The sequence below is a fragment of the Grus americana genome, chromosome 17, assembly GCF_028858705.1.
Source record: "Grus americana isolate bGruAme1 chromosome 17, bGruAme1.mat, whole genome shotgun sequence".
Lineage (NCBI taxonomy): Eukaryota > Metazoa > Chordata > Aves > Gruiformes > Gruidae > Grus > Grus americana.
Window position 1 is genome coordinate 10,575,026 of NC_072868.1, and position 21,897 is coordinate 10,596,922.

The window sequence follows — 21,897 nt, forward strand, 5'->3', positions numbered from 1 at the left end:
AGCCTCTTACCGAGACCCATGAGCTCCAGCAATGGCTTTCAGGCGTGTGCGGAAAGGGGTTTCTTTCCCAGCCTCGTGCATTTTTTCTCATTTTTGGTCCCCATGCCCCAGAGCTCCTCTGGGTGAAGTGTCAAGGCTCCGTCCATCTCACCCTGCTCCCATGACCAAGGTGATCCCAAAAACACACAGCCAGGTGGTCAGGAAGGGGTTGTCTCGTTCCCCATCAGGTTACTGGGGAGAGAAGGCAATTTTGTCTTCCGAGGTGCCATTTGGCCTCGAATTCAACCCCCTTGGGCCCCGGGAAGATGATGCTGAGGCTGGGGAGCAATCGGATGGGCTGGAGAGGACACGGCAGCTGATGGAGCAGCCCCCGGCTGGAAACTGCTCCCCTCCCAACCAGCACTGAGCACAGCTTGGCTGGATTAAAGGCTCTAGCCCGCACTTGTTAACACACTCGCTTCTCCTACACTTTTATGAGAAGATATATCCTGAAACGACCTTCTGCTTTGTACAGAGGGGCTCATGGGATTGAGGCTGTAGGAAAACATGTGGATGATGCATTCTTCAGACAAATAGCTCTCGTTATTCCAGATGCCTTCATCCCCTTCTTTCAGTGGGATGAATAAATCACCAATTGTTGCAAAAACGGTAGTATCAGATTTAAAGATATTTTCAACCCTATCAACAAGGAAGTATAACAACCATTAAGGCCTGCTTTCATTTCTATAACTGCAACGCTCTTTTGTTTGAGTATCAGTGACTATCTGTGATGATCTGAAGAAATACGAGACGTGAAGGGATAGAGGGAAGGACATGTGCTCTGCCTGAGCTCCAGGACTAGCATGAAGGGCTGGACCACCCTGGGCTGACCAGTCCACGCTACGATATGATGTCTGACCCCGCAGCATTGTGGCTATGGTTAACTCCACCATGCCCTTACTGAAGCCGGGATGTGCAAAAACTTTTCCTTGTCTCTTCCTTACTCCCAGGGAGTCTCAGAGTCCACCCAAACTGAGCACAAGGCAATGGCCAAATGGTTTAGTCCCAAATAGGGGCAAATCTGGCCTTAGCACTGCAGGGGAGTTGGATTTGGCCTGAAGCTCACCAAGTCCAAGATCAAGGATCAGCTCCTCGGGTTTTGCTGTTTGCCAGCAGACTCCTTCTCGGGCTTCAACATTTAATAATCCAGCCCGACCATGCTGAGGCTGTTTAGCAATTAAATAACATAAATCCAGAAGCTAGATTAATAAACAGTCTAGTCTGTCTAGAGCAGTCTACAGGGTGGAGAGATAAAACTGTAAAATATTTATTACCAGCTTGGGGATGAAGTCATTAATTTAATAACTACTCATTGCTTTGCTTCTTACAGTTGTTAGCAGTCTGAAGGTTACAGAAGATTAGGTGGGAAACTTACTGCCTCCCTGCTGAGAGGAGCCTTTCCCATGAAAGCCAGAGCCCAGCTCCCATCTGTCACCCCATTACATTCGGAGGTGGTGAATATATTACCGTGCCGCTTATCGAAATAAAACAAAACAAAATTTCTGCTGGCCACATGGCAACCCTCCGCAAAATTTAATGAGGACGCTGCCCTTTGTGCGCGGGGCCATTTCAACAGCTGTAGAGATGAAGGCAGGAGGATCTTTGTCAGCACTTGCTGGTTGCTCACGATGTGGCTCCCATGTCAAGCCCGGCCCCAGCAGCATCACGAGGGCAGGTGCTTTTGGGGACCGATGCTTTGGCTGCCTCTTGTCCTGAGAGGCTGGGAGCATCGTCAGAGCCTCCCTCGCCTGTGATTTCTCAGTGGGTCTTCACGTTTTCAGGAGAGGGAACATGGGTATTGGTTCAGTCCCTGCTGTGATCTGACATTGGGGAGCATCTAGGACTTAGATATACACATACTCTTTATATGATTATGGATGGAGTTCCCTGATGAGCATGCTCCCCCCTGCTGACAACTGCAATTTGCAGCAATGCTGCAGCAAAAGTCATGGGGGGCAGTAAGGGAGGGTGTCTGTGTGCCCTTGGCATATTTTGTCATCGGTTTCATCAAGGGACAGCAAAGAGCCGTCATCCAAAGGAAGTGCACAGGGGTTGGGTTTGAGCAGGAGGCAGTGTGTGATGTGGGACGTGTGCCCCCCACCAGCTCCTGCTGATGAGGGGCCGAGACATTGCTAATCCTCTCTGATGACCACACTGACAGCAGAGGTAATCAAATTGCCTAAATAATTTAATCAAATCTTTAGCCTGCTTTGTAAAATAAATAACATAAAACCGGTACATACTGTGAGCACAGGACACAGACCACAGCACAGATGACTCTGGGTGCAGACACCCAGCCCTGCTGGGCAGCCTCTGGCTGCAGCTGCCCTTGGGAAGACCAGTTCCAGCAGCACTTCGCACTCATCCCTGTTCTTCAGGATAGCGGAAGAAACAGCTCAGAAGGCACTGAAGGGTGCTGGAAGGCTCCTGGAGAGCTCTGTCCTGATGGAGCCGCAGCTCCCCTGCAGATCCCATGCTCCCTGCACAGCCATCAGCCTTGGAAGAGCCCCTTTGCCCGTGGGCATCCCTGGTCCTCCTAAAGCCTCGGAGGGCAGTGGAGCCACATGGACCTGGCAAAGCAGAAATGAGTGGGAGCCCTAAGAGGGTGCCTCGAGGAAGTAAGAGAGGTCGACAGGAGAGACGGTGGCCAGCGATGGTGAAAGGCATCTGGGCTCTCCGTTAACATAAGAAGCACTGATAAGCGCCTGCGGGTCATGCAGTGACAGACACTGATTTTTACCTTGCAGCATTTGGTGTGACTGTAGTTCTGCTACCAACCCAGAGAGCATCAAGCAGCCTTGTTTTCAGGTAATTTCCAGGTAATCTGGTTCACTGAAGTTATCCTTGATGACTTCCCAGGAGAGAAAGCATCCCTGAAAAAACATCCCTGAAATAATACTCTGTTTTCAGCAGGCTCCCACAAAAGAGACACTTGCATGAGGTTTGTGGGCAGCTCAAAGCAGACAAGTACAAAGCTGGGTCTCCAACGTTCTGGAGATGAGAAGCTCTGGATAGGTGGATCAACTGTGATGTCTTGGCCAAGACTTCACATTACAGTTTAATGACATCAGGCCGTGTTTTAGCACAGAGTGAGATTTTAGTGGTACTTTAAGCAGGTTAGGGAGGAGAGGGAAAGAGAGAGAAAATGCTTGTGAATCAGATGGGCTTCTTCAGTGCTGAATGGCACAACAGACCAGCAAGATATTTCTGTTGTCACCGATAAGTAACCGAAACATTTCTGCAGAGCGTTAACCTCAATTTTTCCCTTCACGACAGACTAATTTGCAACTGTCAGCACGAGCATCTTTGTCCTGACCATCCTGTACTCCGGTACACATCCAGCACGGGCAGGGCTAACTGCTGAGGCCGTACCCCAGTATCATGTCATCGCATTACCCTTTCATTTCTCTTATCAACGCCACCATTCAGTTCCGCTCCTTATTCCCAGCTGTTATCGCAAGGAGCCAAGAAAGTGCAGAGCATCAGCCAGGAGACAAAAAAAAAAAAAAAAAGAACAGGTGAAATTCTGATGTTGTCAGCTAAAATAGTTTCCAGATGAGGTCTGCCCACAAAGAAGCTGAATCTTGGTGATTTAGTTGCCAAACTTTACATTTGCTCCTGCTCCCCCATCGCTCCTCGGCTGCAAGCTCAAAGTGGAGTCCTGACACTGCAAAGCATTAATAGAATTAGTCTCCTGCTATAAACTGTTCACTGGGGCTTGTTAGCTCAATTGTTGATGCTAAGTTCTTATCAGAGCCACCTAAAAGGGCATTAATCAAGAAAGGCTAAACTCCTTGCCTGGGTCACAGAAATTTAATTAAACCCCAAGTAAAACTGGAAAATAATTTTGAACAGAGAAGAGACGAATGCAAAATGCTTTTCATCATTTGACTCTGCATCTTCGTAGTTCAAACCCTCAGCCATGATTTCAAAGGGAGTTTTGCCAGAGCAAAGGCTGAGTGAAACATAGACAAGACCTCTCTCAGTGCCTCCTTTAACACACGGTCCTGCTGCTCATCCCGGGTAAATGAAATATGGAAAACCACTGATTAAGGCTTGCTAAGGACCGGGCCCCACAAATATAAAGGAGCAGAATGCCCTTCCAAGTAAAACAGCGATCTCCTTGAGTAATATTGTGTTCTGGTTATTGGCTTATGGATTTGTATCTATTTTCAATTTGCTGTGCAAAAAGGCTCATGCAACAAACCATTTATTCAGTAGACACAGAGAAATAGTAGTACTGGTGTCGGTAGGACCTCGTGTGGGATATTGTGTACAGTTCTGGGACCTCTCTTTGGAAAAAGAAAAGATTAATTTATCCTTGAACAGGTGCAGGGAAGGACTGGCAGGGTGATTAGCAGAACGGAGAACCTATCTTAGGAGAGGAGATTAAAAGAGCTTGGCTTGTTTAGCCTAGAAAAACAAAGGTTAAGAGGGGATATGATTACTCTTCATAAATACATTCAGGGTGGGAGGAAGGAGAATGATTTAAGTTAGAGGATAATATGGGTAGGAGATCAAATAAGGCTCATCTTGGCCAGGAATAAATTCCCTTTGGAAATCTGAAGGTGTTTTCCTGTTTCTGGAGGAGGGAAGTTTTGGAAAGGCCACCTGAGCAGGATGGCTGAGCCCCGGGGGTTTTTAAAGGGAGATGCATAAATCTTGTGGCTGGTGCAGCCCAACAGGTGAGTCTGCAGTAGAACATGTAGGACTACCAAAGCCAAAGCAGGAAAATGTGATATAACTTGTTGTATTTTTATTATTTATTAATCCATAAAAGCCATTGATTTAATTTAATCCATGAATCACCTGAAAGATCTAAGAATCATTTTCTTCCCCCATAAATACAAAATACTTAATATTTGAGATTTTAAATTTGCAAGCCTCTCCTAAATCATGGCAGATGGGCCATAACGAGACAGGAGAGAGACTGGACACTGAGCAGGGCTCACCGGTGCTCCCGGCAGTACCAAGGAGAGATGAAGCAACTTGCTGCTCTATGTCCCCAACAGCAGGGACCTCTGGTGACCCTCTCTCCCACTCTCAAACAGGCTGCACTGTCTCCTGGCTGCTTTCCTTCGACGATGCAGTTAAGTGAGATGAATCCAGGTCTTTATGGGTCCTTTTTCCAAGTGGCAGTGGTTATGCATGATGCAGTACAGTGGAAATCAAGACATATGTTCTTCCTCTTGCTTCAGCAATTACTCACAGAGCCCTTTGAGGCAGTGAGGCAAGAGGAAAGCTTTAGGAGACACACACACACACACACACATATAAAAATACCCTTTGCATGGGCAGGAGGATCTCAGGTGATTTGTCATCAGTGTGTTAATAGTAATACTAGCGTAAATGTATGAGTCTGCATGTATTTATATATATGCATATACGTGCATATATGCATATATAGGGTACTCTCCTGAAAGTGGTATAGTGCCAAACTGATCAGAAAAGGCAACAGAGCATATTTTCCAAAATAATTAAGAAAAAGGAAATGGTGAAAATATAACGCCATGATTTAATGCTTGTCCAGCTCTTAATTTGCGTGTGTCATCCTGTCACCCACAAATTACCCTGTTGACTTAAACAGCCGTCTGTACTGCAAGGCTGCAGGTCAGGCTGCCTGGGCACACGAGCTTAGCCTGCCAGGCCCTGACATGGGGGCTACAATGAATTTTTACTATTTGCTCTTTGAAATAAATAAAAATATCAAATTTTAACTGACCCTCATTAAGATGGACTTCAGAACTTAATTCGTGCTGATGGCATTTTAAAAATATTTGTAAAAGAAATTGGTTTAAAAAGAAGGAAGGAGGAAACTAAAACACGGAGAAATAAAGACAAGGAAAAGCAAGAAAAATCTTGGCTTCACCTCACCCTCATGAAAATTGCTAGCTCTCAGCAATTAAGTATCTCAGCTAACGAAGGATGGAGATCTGATTCTTTACTGGTAAGACTGTAGAGCTGGGGGTTGCTTACAGGTAGGGACAGGGACTGCACTTGCACCTGCAAGGGTCCCTGCCGTGCCCCAGCCCAGGGGAAGATGCTGAGATGCAACCTTCAAACCCCGCAGCAATGCCTGTACTGCTGGAGACACCTTGTGGTACATGGCTGAGAAATATAATAATGCTGGGATTTAACCAGGGCCACCAGGCCCTGCTTTCCCAATCCCACTTTGCTTTCTTCACTCTCAGAGGCTGCTGGAGCTCTTCAAGCTCGGGGAGCTGCCCTCATGCATTTGCAGACAACGCAGACGCAGTAGTTAGTTACTAATCTATTGCTGGCTGTAACTCAGGGATAACAAAGCCCCAGGTGAGCCGTAAGGATGAAGGGAAGGGCTTTTAAAGTGCAGGGAAAGAAGTAGCACAAAGAATCAGCAATTGCAAACCCATGACATAATGAAATACTCAACTGTTCTGTTTTTCTAAATGTGTATATTTTTGCAATATTATCAGAAAACTTTGGGTGTCCTTCAGACCTGCAGCCCACTGCTATCACCTATGCAGAGGTATTTTCAGCAATAACTACATTTTCAAAGAATTCAGAGGGGAAAAAACCTTCCAGGGGAGCAGAACCAGTGGGGGCCAGTGGGAAGCTGGGGGTGAGCCCACCAGCAGCAAAAGCACGCCTGCCTGGGCACAGCTTGGCATGAATCTTCTGTTCATCACCTCCTTTAGCGCATGATTTGGGCCACGTACTGCAGAGATGTGTATGAGTTAGAGGTGCAGAAAATAACCTGTCCCTTAGGGGTGACCGTCTCCCTTCAGCTTGTCCCTCCCCATGGCTCTGCTGCCTGCCATGTTCGGGGTACAGGCAATGAGGTGGGGACTTGCAGTGGGCTTCTCCGAGCTAATTCCTCTGCCTGGAAACGGACGGGCTGCAAGTCTCATGGATCCTGGCAGTGAAAGCCTGGAAGGAATCATGAATACAACTGGGAGGGCTCAGGGTACTTGGGAATCCCTAAAACACTCCTCAAGCTCTTTCTGGTCTTCTTGGGGACTCGCTGCGAGAGCAGCTGCTGCGGCCGAATCTTCCTCTCTGCCTTAGTAACAGTTCGCAGGGAGGCACAGCAGTGCTCCCCTCTACCCCTGCTGCTGCGAGCTCTCTGCTACAGCACAGCTGCTCTACCGATAATGGGAATTTTTTTTTTTACCCAGCTTTTATTTTAACAATTTTTGTGCAAAACCTAAACCAACTGCTAATTTCCAAGCGGCAAGGGGAGCAGATGCTGAATGGAAGCCCTGGAATCACACGTGTGAGGAGTTTGTCTGTTCTGCGTTTGCAGATTTCAACTGCGTTGCCATTATGCTTGGGTGCCTTCTATATTAAACAAGACGAGGAGAGCGCAGTCACCACGTCCTGTTTTGGTTGAATCAGCAAGGAGGAGTTTCAGCACTCACTCTCCACGAATAATCCCATTCTCCCAGGCAGCTGTCTTCTGCGAAATGAAAGTGCAGACATCTACAGTATTACCCTGTGCCTGTTTGCAGAGTCTGCTGTTATCATGTTAATGAAGGGAGCTGAGATAATCACCTTAAAGCATAAATACATCTTGGATGCTGATTCACTTTCCCCTATTTGAGATTCATTTACCAGGGCAACTCTTATTTTTTTTCACTGTGGGCTTGTTGTGTCTGGAAGGATAGCTATTTCTTTTTTCACAATTCACCTCTAAACAACTTAAATCAAGAAGCCTCTTGTCTAGATGTGGTTATTCCTTCTCATTTTGTAGCCATACGTAGTATCAAGTCTTAGATCTAAGGCCAGTCCAGACAATTTTGTCTGATCTGCAGCATTAGCAGTCACACAGATCGCGTAGCCTCAGCCAGCGCTGTGTGGGTCACTTACAGATGAAGACAGACACGTGCTTTTAGAGGACAATTTTGCTCAGTCTGAGATGGGTGACAGAAGCCACCTTTCCCCCATGTCTTGTTGAGCCCCGCCATGTTGGTTACACCCACTGAAGGAGCCTGTGTGGATGGGTAAAATCTAAATCTGGTGCCTAACACTCAACCAGACCACATCAGGGGACAGGGATCCCTCCACTGCACGCACAGCAGGTCAGATATTCTGGCAGTCTTGTGATACTGAATGTTTTCTTCAAGTCCCAGCCCCTGGAGTCAGGTGAATATGCATCTCACTTATTTTCTTCTCAGTGAATTTCTCTCTGGCATTATGGTTGCAGGAAAAAAAAAAAAATCCAAGCATGTGACTCAAGTTGAGTGTTCATAGGCTCAAAATGCAGAATATCAATTAGCTCCCGGAGTAATGTTTTTTTCCCAAGTTCCCATGATTTTTTCCCAAGCCTAACGATATCAGAACATCTGGTGTTGGCTATGCTTCACAGGGGAGGTTTAGCTACAGCGCAAAGACTGCGTGTGCCAGCTGGAGACTGGCATCTCCCCAGCTCCTCACTGGCTCCCACCGCCGAGCTGCTCCGTGCATCCGCTCCTGCACCCTGGGAAGCCCCGATCCCACCCGGAGCCGGGGCAATGTGCTGTCACAGCGGGGTGTGCTGCGGAGGTGTCCTGCGGGGGGATGAGGACTGGGAGGACTGGGAGAACTGGGTGCTGAGCTGAAGGAGCAGGTGTGGAAATACAGCCCTGTGCTGGGAGCCAGGGATGAGGCAGGGTAGGGGGTACGGGACTGGGGGAAGGCAGCCACTCTGGGGTGGGAGATGTTCCCAGGGGCTGTGCAGTGGGACAGATGCTGAAAGAAGAGTCCTAGTCTGTATTTAGTCCTGGTCCGTATTTAGGCTGGATCTGTGGGTGCAGGCTGTTGGCCCAGCCTGTATTTAGACCTGGTCTGCATTTAGGCCCGGCCAATATCCCCAGGCTGCTGGCCCAGGCCATATTTAAGCATGGTCTATCAGCCCCATCTGCATTTAGCACCAATCTGTAGCTCTAGTCCATATTTAGGCCCTGCATATAGGCCCAGTCTATTGACCTAGGCTGTATTTAGACCCAGTTCATACTCAGGGCCGGTCTGCAGCTCTCACCCGTAAGCCGAATGTGTTGTGTGGTTTGTATTAAGGCCTGGTCTGTAGCACTGTATGTAGGCCCCATAGACTGGCCCCATAAGTAGGTCCCCTACGTAAATCCGGTGCACAGGCCCAGTCTGTACCCAGGCCGCCGTGCCACCAGGGGAGGCCGAGCTCACACAGCAACGGAGACCGGAGCCCCCCCCCCGGCCCCGCCCTCTCGCCGGGCCCTGCCCGGTCGGGTCTCCCCTCAGGGAACCAGCACTGCCCCCCGCCTCGCAGTGGTACAGTCTCCCCCCTCCACCCCCCCGCGCCGGCTCTGTATGGTACAGCCCACATTGGGCCCCCCGCCGAACCGCAGTGGTCTGCTCCCCGCTCCCCGCCGGTGGTGTGCGCCGCGCCTGCGCAGTGTCGCGGCCGGCGCTCAGCTGGGCAGTGTTTACCGCTCCGGAGCGCACCGGGACGGTCGCGCCGCCGGGCCCGGGAGGGGAGCGGGCCGCACCGGGCTGGGCCGCGCCGACCCGCCGCTCAGGTACGGCCGGGGAGCGAGGAGACCCCGTCTGCTGAGGTGCGGCCGGTCCCGGCTCGACTCGACTCGACCCGACCCGACCATCACCGGGCCGCTGTAGCCCCCCCCTCCCCACCTTCCCACCCTCCCTTCACCTCACAGCCCCGGCCGGAGCCGCGCCGCCTCCTCAGGCCGCTGCCCCCTCCTCAGGCCGCTGCCCCCTCCTCAGGCCGCTGCCCCCTTCAGCCCTGCGGCCTTCCTCCGGCACTGGGGCTGCTGCTGGGGATGCCCCGGGGTGGGGACGCGGCCCTTCTCGTGGCCTCTCCGACACCACCACCACGTCCCTGTCAGGGCGGCCTGGGCTCCTACACGGCCGCACTGGGGCTCTGGGCACGGCTGGAGGCACCTGGGTGTAGTTAAACTGGAGGGAGGGGGGTGGTGGATCAACATCAGGCTTTGCTAGACCTCCCTCCCACTTTCTCCGTCACTTTCCTCGGCAGCAGCCTGATAACGCAGGTAGTGATTGAGGTGTATGGCGTGGGGCTAAAAATTTGTTATTTGAGAGGGTTAGAGAGGATCGGATTGAAAGCTGTGCCAATTGTAACTTTTTTTTTTAATCGGTAAACATCGTTACCTTTGTTATTTCTTCTGGAGCGTATTATGTCACAGCAGGGATTACCCTGGAAATGTGTTGGGGTGAAGAATTGCATTTTTGTGCCTTGTGTATTGTTTTGAGTCTTCTGTGCATCTGCTGGTGTTTGCCTTGGAAGAAATTGCTTTAATTTCAGTGTTTTGTTTCAGGCATCTGAATGCAGCTTCTCATGTCAGACTTGGTTTTTTGTTTTTGTTTGTTAGTTTTTCTGTTTTGTTTTTCTTAAAGGGAAAGATGGCAACATGCAATTGGAGGGATGTTTCAACACTAAAAGGCTGGTTTGATATCCACATTGTGATCTGCTAATGATCATAATTTTTGCGTGTGAATTTCATGATATAAGACATACTGACCAAAGATGTAAACAGCTCTATATGTGCAGATGAAATGAGTTGTTGTGTATGGAAGAGGAGGAAAAAAATTGTCTGAAGAATCCACCTAAGCCTTCAACTTGATGCATTTCCACTGTGAAGTAATAAAACACAATCATTTTTTTTTAGAGAAAATGGAGTAACTATAGAAAGGAGAAGGATGGCAATTTTTTAGGTTTTATTAATGGTCTGAAACTGGATTGATGTGTTTGAGACATGAACGTATTAAAAACTGGCTCGAGTTCCCTGCCTAAGTATATCCTATTTTGTGTGTCTCTACAGGTAATCAGGATGGTGTGTTGTTTGAATAACTGTGAAATTTCCTTACACTCCTGTAGCTTTTCTTTGTTTCCTCTGAAATGGAAAGTATATAATTTGCTCTTGCTGAATGTAACAAATAAACCCCATCAATTTAGCTGTAGGCAGATCCTCTGATCCTAGGAATGAACTCTAAAGCTGCTGCTTCTTCTGTGGTTATTACTGTGAGCAGAGAAAGGCATTGTAAATAAATGCATTTTTTAAAAAAATCGTTGTGTTTTCTGGAAAGGATTTTTTTTTTCTAAAGATACGGATAGGGAAGAAAAGCTAGGTTAATTTTGAGTGATAAGTTCTTCTATGTTCTTCTCCCCCTATACCTTTTTCTTTAAAACCTATAGATGTTCTACTACATGAAGCATATAGCCATGCTTAGTGTAATGCACAGTCAAGGAAGCTGCTTGCTTTTCTTTCCCTCATGCCAACAAGCCTGAATAGGTTGCTGGAGATGATTCTGTGGGTGAAGTCAGAAGTGTTTATAATTCATAAATCTGTGTCACTGAAGAGTTTCCAAATTGAAGGTTAGCTCTTCTAGGCCTTAAAAGGACCTAAGAAATTCCACAGGCTTCAGTGAAAATTCTGCTGTTGCTGTCTGTATCCTTAAGTGTTTTACTGATGATGGTGGCTCAAGCTCTAAAGATGAGCTGTGTGAAAGTGTATTTGCTAAAGTAATTAACCTTGTACTCTAGGTTAGAGGTTTTTATAACCTCTGTGAACTCAGCATCCTGATACATTTTCTTTGAATGTTCAGCTTCAGATTTTTCTGGTTCTTGCTGCCTCTGTCTTGGTCTCTTAATTTCCCCTTGATGCTATTAGAGATAGAAAGTCTGCGTGTGGCAAGAATTCTGACAGGCAAGCCAGACTTGCGCTGTTGGTTGGATTTGTAATGAAAAATGACCTACAAGCATAGGAGCTAGAATAATCCTTTATATAAAAGGGTTCAGTGGAAAAGCTGACATGCTAGTAAAACTGTTGGTAGTGTTTGAGGACAGCCATTCCACATATAAATTGTCTATTGTGATTTTCCCTGCCACTGTCAGGTACTAGAAGCCAGATCTGCTGCCCTTTGTTTTTCATTGTTTGAATGGGGGATGGTGGTGCTGGTAGTAATGTTTTTCTGGTGCTTATGGTCCTTAAAGTACCTAAAGGTCTCTCTCAAAGTACTTCATATACAGCAGCATAATTTAGTGTTGAAGTGCATGTTCAATACCTCACCTTCCTTTTATTATTCTTTTAGTTCTAGTGCTTATAGAAAACTGTTGAAGATGGGAGGTGCAGTGAGTGCAGGAGAAGATAATGACGAATTAATTGATAACCTGAAGGAGGCACAATATATCCGGACAGAACTGGTAGAACAGGCGTTCCGAGCCATTGATCGAGCAGATTACTACCTGGAAGAGTTCAAAGACAATGCCTACAAGGACTTGGCATGGAAGCATGGAAATATTCATCTCTCAGCACCATGCATTTACTCTGAGGTGATGGAAGCTTTGGATCTGCAACCAGGGTTGTCATTTTTGAATCTTGGCAGTGGCACTGGTTATCTGAGTTCTATGGTTGGACTCATCTTGGGTAAATACCTTTTCATCATGTTAACTATTTATGCTAGATTTTTTTTTAAAAAAAATGTTTTGAAATTGGGTATGAAACATTCCTCAAGTAATGAAACTAGAAGGTAGCTAGGAAAGTAAAGAATGTATTAATCCAACTGGTCAATTTATGAGGATTCTTTATTTATCAGACCTCCTCTCTGGAACTGGATGGGATCCGGATTTGTGTGGCAGTTTAGAACAGGCAATGATGTAATTGCCCAGGTGAGCGTAGTGGATTACTGTAGGACTGGACACAAACTTGGGTTTGTTGCTCCTTAAGCAAGAACCCAGCTCAGGAACAGGAGTGCCGTGTTTAAGCTAGGATTGAGCGTGTCTGCAGAAACCTGTGACCATAGGTGCTCTGTGCCTTGCTTGTTTTTACACTGTCCTGTATAGACCAAAACATGTTTGAGATCAAATTTTGACTCGTACCAATGTATAGGTGGGAATAGTCTCTGGAAAGCAAGTTACTACATCAGAACTGACTTTGTCACCACAGTAGGCACAAATCAAGGTGCCACAGTGCAATTATACAATTGTAATTTGCCCTGAAGTATTTCAGTCAACAATTGTACTTCTTTCAGCTGCCAGCACAGTTAGCAAATGACTATGGGGTGTGTAGTTTCCTTTTGTGAAGGTGTCAAAAATTTTAACTGCTGAAATGTTTGTTGTCAGGAGCCTCACTCCCATCTCCCATTGCTTTTTGTGTAATCACATTTGTGGTTTTCTGCTAGGTTTGTTGAGATTACCTAGGATGCCAATATGTAACTCCAGGGCTTTTGAATTCTTTTGAATTTTTGGAAAAGTTACCATGTCAGTTCTAAATAAAAAGCGTGAATGCTGAACAAGTTCTGTATTTTCCGATTGATTTTTGCTGTTAATTGAGGTACAATGTGTGGTGACTGTTCCTGATTGTTTTGAGGAGATTTTTAGCATATCAGCAAGCGGGTATGAAAATAACAGATTTTTTTGAGGGAATTATTAAAATATGCAGGCTATTGTTCTGCACTGGATTTTTTTTCCAAGTGGTCAGTTTTACAGCAACAGTATTAGTGTTTCCCTCCTACAAAGGAATTTCCTGCATAGTTAAGAGCAAATAATTAAAAATCAATTGTGCAAACCAGCCTCATTTGCTGCCAGAAATTTCAGGTATAGGGTTGCAGTTCCCACTGTAGTACTAAGATAGCTGACCCTACACAAGTGCTGTTTGACACTCAAGGATCAATCTGTTATAGGAAGTAACCGAAACTATTCCATCCTGCTGGATTTTGTGTTGTTGCCTGTTACCGTTATCCTAGTGTTCTAAATTTGCAGGTCCTTTCGGTGTTAACCATGGTGTGGAGCTTCATTCTGATGTGATCGAATATGCGAAGCAGAAATTGGACTTCTTCATTAAAACAAGTGACAGCTTTGACAAGTAAGAATGCAGAATGCCCGTTTGGATTCATTCTGTGCATCTGGCCTTAGTCATGGCAGTTCTTGCTCCCATGTGGCAGCTCTGGATTCAGGGTAATCTGAGGATTCTGGCTCCTTAGGCTTGCTGAGCTGCGGCGTGTGACCTTTGAAGCTGATGTCTATTGTGGGGGAGTTTAGAAATTTTTGCAATGTTTTAATAGCAGTGCTGCTGCTGCAGAACTTAGAGGAAGTTGAAGGAGGTTACTTATTTTAAAATGCACTTGTAAATAACAATAATAGTTATGTTTATGATCTGAGATCTGGTTATCAGAAGAATATGAACTGATTTCTGTGGTGGCCTAATATATTTTCTCTGAGAAGAAGAAAAATGGTGGTTTAAAATATGAAAGTAGTTTTATAATGATTAAGTTGGTACTAAAACTGCTTGGGATTTGATTTATGTTCTTCCTGAGAACCTCCATTTTGCTGCTGTCACAAGTAATAACTTTCTAGCAAGATAACTATTGCCAATAGTAACCTCAGCAATAAAAGTTGTAGCTGTCATATTTTTGGATCCGTCTCAGTGTTTTCAAGCAGGGAAGTAAAGCATCTCTGGATACCTGATAGTCCTCCTCTTGCAGGAGGAAGAAAATTAAAGTCATTACATGCTGGAATTTCAACTACTCAGCCTTGTGCCTTTACTGCTGTACTGGAATGCTGCTGATGAGAAGGCTGTATTTTCTTGATGTTGGCAGCAGACCGAAAGTTTTCGGCATGGAAGGTGCTTGCACATAGATGACTGGGTTTTTTTCAGTCACATTGCTATTGTTTGGATAGGTGTTTGAAGGAAGACTTTTTTTTCTGTCTCCAGACAAATATAGCTATGGAGCAAAAGTGAGCTGAATTCAGAAATCAACATGACTGGAAAATTGGCATTGCTGAGAGAAATGGCTGCTGGGTTGTGCTGTTAGAACACCGTATGCAGGAACTGCTAGCTGGCTGCTCTGAACGTCTAGCACGCTTTGCAAAAGCAGAAAGCTGGAAGTGTTTAGGAATAAATAGGTGCTATATTGAGCTACCTCTTAAGATACTGGTAGAAGAGTGGATATGTTGTACAATTTCTATCAAAATCAGCCCTTAAATGTGGGGCTTAAAGCTTATGTAGATCTGGAACATGTAAGAAAACCAGAAGCATCATAGAATCATTATTTTTTCTTCTAAACTGAATGCTATAGGCAAAAATGCTTTTTATGAAGGGTTGAAATCACAGTTCTTTTGCAGCTAATGGCAAAACTTCCATTGGCTTCAGCAAAGCATATTTCCGAAGCATCAGGTGATAGTTCCCTACAACATCTGAAAACCATTTAAAAGCTTTTGAAAATGCCAAAAAATCCCTGGTGCAGTTCTTAAGACTTTAACATTTGGAATTGCGGGTCTAATATTTATATTTGTGTATTATAACTGAGTCAGCATCAGGTTACTAAAAATAGCTTGTTCTGAAGAATTATATGCAACTCAAGTAAGAAATTATGCATCCTTACCCTTTGGAGATTTTAATCTATGAATTCTCACCTCATTTGTTCTGTGGTTCTGAGACTTGTAGCTGTGGTCTGTTCTAATAATGTCTAGAATATACGGGCTTTGGAGGAGAAGTCCCGTAAAACTTTTTTAAAAGTATTTTTCATTGTCTCATTTTTTCAGAATAATGAAAATAATTTGATAAATTGTAATATTCTTGTATTATACACATCTTCTTCGTTTTCAGATTTGAATTTTGTGAGCCATCTTTTGTTACTGGCAATTGTTTAGAGATTTCTCCGGACTGTACTCAGTATGACCGTGTTTACTGTGGTGCTGGAGTACAGAAGGAACATGAAGACTACATGAAGAACCTGTTGAAAGTTGGGGGAATTCTTGTCATGCCACTAGAAGAGAAGGTTGAGTGTCTTTCTACTCATGTTTCTCTTTCAGGTTTTTCTTAATTCTGATCTTGTTTAGTCAATAGCTCTTAGATTAGTTTGCACTTCTTGTAGCACATTGGAGAAAGCATTAAGCACACCAGTTTTCACTGTGAGTGGAAACTGAACTCTGCACTCTTCATCATATGTAAAAAATTCATAGTTCTACCAGTCTTTCACCTATTCCAATCTGTTGTTGTTAATTGCAAATTTACTTTCATGCTTCAGAAAAATGTCAGCAAAGTTTTGTTCAAGTTATATAATCTGTGTTGTACTTAATAGCAAAATAGAAAATTTTGCACCCTAACTGGCTTATGAAAGAGGGTGCAAATTGTCCCTATTTACAAGTCTTAGTGGATTCTTTTGTAGTAAAAAGTGGGTAACCGCCCTTTGTGCAAGCTCAAGATTGTAATTCAGATTATCTTTTTGGTGTGAAGGTGTGTTGTTTTAATGGATTTGAATGGTTGAGGTGGAGGCGTCTGACCTTTTGCCTCTGTCATGGTACTTGAGATGAGCAGAGTGCAGAGTTTCTTCCCAGTAAGATGCTGTGCAGTGAGTTAGTGTAAGGGATTTGAGCTGGAGAGGAAATAGTGATCTACAGACTTCCTTCAAGAGTGTATGTTCATCAGTGACTGATGTGTTTTCTCAGTGTCAGACATAGCTGTTCTGGTTCAGAATTGAGGAAGATCTGGGGAAGCAGGGTCACCCAAACTGCCAGTGCCCATACTTTGTTGCTGCAGATGAAGTTACTTGGGCCTGATCCTGTCAGGAGTATTCAGTTGTCTGAGAACACCAGTGTTTCTCCTTACTACCTAACTTCTGTTGTAGCTTCTAGTACTTTAACCACTTGTCCAGGCAGAAAAGTCGTTTTCATTTTTTTGTTCAAAAATCTTACTGTAGTACACACAATGGACAATAATCTCCTTGTTTTGGTTTAGTTGACTAAGATAACTCGTACTGGTCCTTCTGCCTGGGAGACCAAGAAGATTCTTGCTGTTTCTTTTGCTCCTTTGATTCAGCCTAACCACGCAGATTCAGGAAAATCAAGGCTTGTTCATTTGCGTGAGTACAGACATTCCTGAGTATGGGGGAGGTTTCTTCTGCTATTTGGCTATAAGCTGCACCTTGCTTCCTTAGATGTAACATCCCTATGAATCCTTTCAAGGAAATTTACTCCAACTGCTTGCTTCCTTTGAACAGTTGTCTAAGTCTTGTGTCGGATCCCAGTCTCATTTTGAGAATATCTGTAGAGGCTTGGTGCAAGAATCGGAATTGCATAAAATAGATTTGAAATACAGATGATTTCTTGTAAAATTGTACCTAAACTTTGTGAGATGTTTGGTCATTGTTTTTGCACATGCAGACATGTGTTTCAATCCTGAATTGCGTACCGTCATGGTTCTCAGGCACTGTGCCATGGTGATGGAAAATACACAAGCAGTACCTGTGAATGAACATTTTATCTATTCAAAAGGCTCTCACCACCCAGCAATTCAGAATTATCCTGAACCTGGAACGCTTGAGGGATAGAAGTTGTGCAATTTTTGGTGAGCTGTTTGAAATGCAGGTTGTACACAGTGGCCTCAATCTTTAGATTAAGACTTCAGTGTAGAGAGGCTTCTTAAGAACACATGAAGACAGACATACTTCCATAAAGAGATTAGTCAGGCTTTGTTCTTATTCTGGAAAGGTGTCTTTGCATGACAAAAAGCAGCTCAGTAAGCAATGCATACAGTGCTGTAAAGTCCATTAAGTGCATATTTCAGCATACTTTGTATGGTGGCTTTGTAGCGAGACCTGCATACATATTACATGTAATTTTTTTTTCTGGTTCCTTCATTCAGGTCACAGGAATGCTTACTTGTCAATAGAAGACAGGGTTTTTTGTTTCAATTTTAACTCATTTTAGTACATGGATTTTTGTGCAACAATACTTTTTTTTTTTCCCCTTATGCTGCATGAGTTATGTTGTGCATTTATGGGCTGGCAGCAAATAAGTGCAGAAGACGGAACAGTCTTCCAAATCATTAATGTGGGAGGTATTTTAATACAATAAAGTATTGTATGCTTCTATAATTACTTTTACCAAATTGTTTCCAGCCTGTCTTCACCCACTAAGTCTGAAGCAGTTTTTGAAGAGCATAAATAGTACTCATGTTTTATAAGTGAGGAACTTGGCAAAGCTGAAGTAACTTCACAATAGAAAAATCACTTCATGGAAGAGTTAAATAGACTTCAGGTGTAGTTATCTACAGTAGGAAAATATCTTTTTCTAAGTTATTAAACAGTCACAGTTTCAGTCACTAAGTCTGCATTCTTATAACCTTTAAGACATGTATATCTTAAAATAATTGTGAGGACTTGACAAGAAAATACGAAACTCTTCTTTCATCCCATTCTTTTTCTTCAGTTAATGAGAGCAATGCATAATTAAATTTTGTTTGGAAAGTTACAATACAGTTTATCCGAGTTGACAGGAGTTGAATAGAGCTGTTTTTGTAATCTCAGCAGGGAATTCAAGTGGCCTGATTTAATTTGAGCAAATACAACTTTTCCTGTGAGTACTCTTGAGGGGAGTTTCTCCATATCTGTTCATGGTTTTCATTTTGTTTTAGCCCCAGTGGCTGTTCGCAGCCTCCAGGATCTGGCTCGCATAGCCATCCGAGGAACCATTAAAAAAATTATACATCAAGAAACAATGAGCAAAACTGGAAATGGGCTGAAGAACCCACCAAGATTTAAACGAAGACGTGTGCGTCGCCGTCGCATGGAAACTATTGTTTTCTTGGACAAAGAGGTCTTCGCTAGTCGTATCTCCAACCCATCGGATGATAACAACAACAGTGAGGATATCGAGGATGAGAGACGAGAAGAGGAAGAAACTAAACCCTCTGAACTAAAGCCAGATCCCCCTGTAAACTTTCTGAGAGAAAAGGTCTTGAGTCTGCCTTTGCCTGATCCCTTGAAATATTACCTGCTTTATTACAGGGAGAAGTAATTTCCTTCTTCTAGAAAAGTGGGAAGTAGGCAGAAAATAAAGTACTACTTAGGGCTTGACAAATGTATACCACTTGCTTACCTGCTAATATGAGCCACCCAAGGCAGTAGGCTAGCTGGGGAATGTGGCTGCTGTATACTTAAACATTATAGCTTTTTTGAGTTTCTTCTTTCTTCTCAGTTGCGTGCTATAGTTTTATCCTACAGCAGGGATTCCTTAGGAAGCAAGTTGGTGAAATGCTCAGCTGCTTATGGAAGGGAGGATTTAATTCCCTGAAACTAACTGCGCAGAGATACTCTAAAAATCTCGTGGCTGCTCTACCGAATTGCAGTTTTTAAATATTCTTAAGCACTTCCCCAAAGACCTTTGGTGTCTGTTCTCTCTCCCACTAAACCTGCCATGTGTTCACCGTGGTGTGTGTTTAACGGAGGATGAAGATTATTAGTAAAAAATGACCTGGCAAATCTTGTTTCTTCCAGTAATCTGAAAAAGCACAACTTTTACAGCAAGTTTTGACATTACCCTTGTGGCATCCAGGCTTTGAATGAGAAGGAAAGCATCAGCTCCCCTTTGGTTGGTCTCTGTTTTGTTTATAAACTACATATAGTTTTTCAGAAAGAGGCAAAAATGTTTTATAGAATATTGGTTTTCTTAATGGGAAACACCTGTTCTAGTGAATTAGTCTAATAGAGATGCAAGGTTATTGGTTTTTTGTTTTTTATTAAAGTGATGGAGGCAAGTGAAGAGTTGCAAAGCTGATTAGCTTTGACAGGATGCTAGGGTAGTCAGGATTGTGACTGTTGTCTCTGGAAATGATTACTGAATAATTCTGGGGGAGAGGGTGGAGAGGAGATGCATAGCAGGGAGTTTGTGAAAACTGACTGAAAGCAGAATCTGTGGATTTTGCTGTTGTGTGAGATAACTTACGTCTGCTGGGCTGAACGGTGAAGTGCAGAGCATGAGCCTGAGCAGAGTGGCTTGTGTCCTGTTATTTCAGCCAAATGTAGTTTTGTGGAGGGTGTGTAGAACCTGAAAACAGTCTAGAAAGCCAAATTGGTGCAGTTCTTAGGTGTTCCTGGGTGTGTGCCCCTGCTGTAGCAAGGTGGCTAGAATAAAACTTCTGTGCACACAGTCCATGTACAGTAGGTGGAATGAAGTTGATTGACTTGGTAGGTTATTTTATTCCTGCAACAATTAAGTAGGTGTTTTAACAGGCTTGTATAGAAAGACTTTACACTCTGCAGTTCTGTGGATATGAACTCTACTTTTTATTCCCAAGTCTTCCTGTAATGGTGATGGAAGGAGATACCATGTTTAGAAGGGGAAGTTTACTTTGTTCAGCCTGTTTGAAAAATCTACCTAAACTGGTGAAGGCTGGAAAGAAACCCTTGAGCTTGTATTGATGTGAAATACTTCTAAAGCTGGGAGGGGTGAAAAACCTCCTCTCACTAGGTAATGAAGCTATGTTAATGCATTGCCCCATCAGAAGCACTTAAGTTGCTATCACTTTGATATCTTTTTTTTTTTACACTGTCTTCTCATTTTCTGAGGAGGAATGAATGAATGAAGACTGTCTTGCCAAAAATACGCTGGGTTTTCAGTGAGTTGCACAACTTGCTAAATGATAAATAGTATTTTAAAGTTCTGTGCAGCTTTGAAAATAAATGGATAACTTGTACGTCTAAGCCTGAGGTGGAGAACTCTTCCTTGCTTAATAAGCTTTTTTTATATCTTTGAGAATATTATTTGATAATACGGCGTAATGTGGCTGCTGGCACATAACACAGTCATAGGCTGTGCTTTGCCTCTGGTTTCCGAAGTCTCCACTTCTGGTCTAAATGGGCACCCCAAGCTATCTTGCTCCCTCAAATTTTTATTTTTTATTTTAAGTGAGGCAGTTTGGTGACCCTGAGCTGATGGTTTCCTGTAAACATACGAGTACCCATCTTGTAATTCTGGCCAACTACAATGAATTTCTTTCTACAAATGAAAATCTTGAATATGGTGGTAAATAGAGGCTTAATAGAATCTAAGTGTAATATTTCTCTGTGCTTCCCCAAAGGCTGTCACCTCTGTGTTTGTTAGGCATTTGTCAGCTGTCATACAGGTAGGTGCCTTTCTGTATTGTGGCACAATTTCCATACCCCTACATGATATATAGGGTGCCCCCTGCTTTTGGCTACCAGGTCATCCTCAGTTCCTTAATTACAAAACTTCTTTAAAGAAGTTGCTTTAAAAATTACATTAAACTTCAGGCCCATAATAGTAAACTTTGCTGAAATTCTGTTAAAGCTGACCAGTTGAGGGAGAATTATCTTTCATTTATCCCTGTCTGATTTTTTACTCCCATCCCACCCCCAGTTGTAAAAGATACTTTGTCAGATTTTTCACCAGATTTGCCTTTTTTATTACATTTGTTAGATTTTTGTAGCTTTCTATAAGACGCATAAAATACTGCTATTTTTCCTGGATAAGGTTGAATAAATAAATGTATATACAGGAAATTTATGTTCTAGGTTGTCAGGTTGTCCTCTTGTCAAAACAACCCACAAATCCAAACAAACCCACAGTGGAAATTTTATGTGTAATATAATTGTGAAATAGTATTGCTTATAGCCTGTAAATGAAGGGGAACTGTAAATACATTTTCCCTGTGCACAAGCACTTGCACTGTAGTTTTGTATGCATTTCTAATAGAGTAATTGTAGCATAACTGTTTTTGTATAGTCTGTAAGCTGTCTAGGAGTTTTACCTGCTTTGACTGTTTCCTTTTGTGTTTTTCCTTTTTCCTAAGTAGTCTTCACTTCAATTGTGTGTGACTCCTTTTGGGTTTCGATACTCTAGTAAATTTGCAAAAAGAAATGAACTTCAAGCTGCTTTAATCATTAGTGTATAAGTTGAAAAATCTCCGTGTAGAAACTAGAGTTAAATTGGCCTGAGGCATGCAAAAGTGTTATGCAATTTAAACTTTATTAATAAGTGTTTCTGTATCAATAAATTCAGTAAAGACTTTTTAGCCTTCTTAACATGGCTTTGCATCATGTTGTGATTAGAATACTTTGTAGATAAGTACTTATTTCCATAATTGAAGG

General features: G+C 43.6%; 1 protein-coding gene across 4 annotated transcripts; it reads left to right on the forward strand.

Moving 5' to 3' along the window:
* The first annotated feature begins 9,426 nt into the window (after positions 1-9,426).
* PCMTD2 (protein-L-isoaspartate (D-aspartate) O-methyltransferase domain containing 2) lies at positions 9,427-21,831 on the forward strand. Of its 4 annotated transcripts, none has more exons than XM_054845083.1 (7): positions 9,438-9,548; positions 10,405-10,648; positions 12,100-12,434; positions 13,769-13,871; positions 15,615-15,786; positions 16,746-16,869; positions 18,423-21,831. In XM_054845083.1, the coding sequence occupies exons 3-7, from the start codon at positions 12,128-12,130 to the stop codon at positions 18,803-18,805; spliced, it is 1,089 nt and encodes a 362-aa protein (XP_054701058.1). In that variant the 5' UTR covers positions 9,438-9,548; positions 10,405-10,648; positions 12,100-12,127; the 3' UTR covers positions 18,806-21,831. The 4 variants fall into 4 exon arrangements, with proteins under 4 accessions (XP_054701056.1, XP_054701057.1, XP_054701058.1 ...); XM_054845080.1 differs by having other exon boundaries at positions 9,494-9,584; XM_054845081.1 differs by lacking the exon at positions 10,405-10,648 and having other exon boundaries at positions 9,427-9,548.
* Positions 21,832-21,897: the final 66 nt, after the last annotated feature.

What these genes read in the sequence shown, in the direction of transcription:
- PCMTD2 (XM_054845081.1), top strand. Translation starts at nt 12,128, where the DNA reads ATGGGAGGTGCAGTGAGTGCAGGAGAAGATAATGACGAATTAATTGAT. An exon ending in ACAAGTGACAGCTTTGACAA is followed by an intron (nt 13,872 to 15,614) that starts GTAAGAATGCAG and finishes CTTCGTTTTCAG; the next exon opens with ATTTGAATTTTGTGAGCCAT. An exon ending in TCATGCCACTAGAAGAGAAG is followed by an intron (nt 15,787 to 16,745) that starts GTTGAGTGTCTT and finishes GTTTTGGTTTAG; the next exon opens with TTGACTAAGATAACTCGTAC.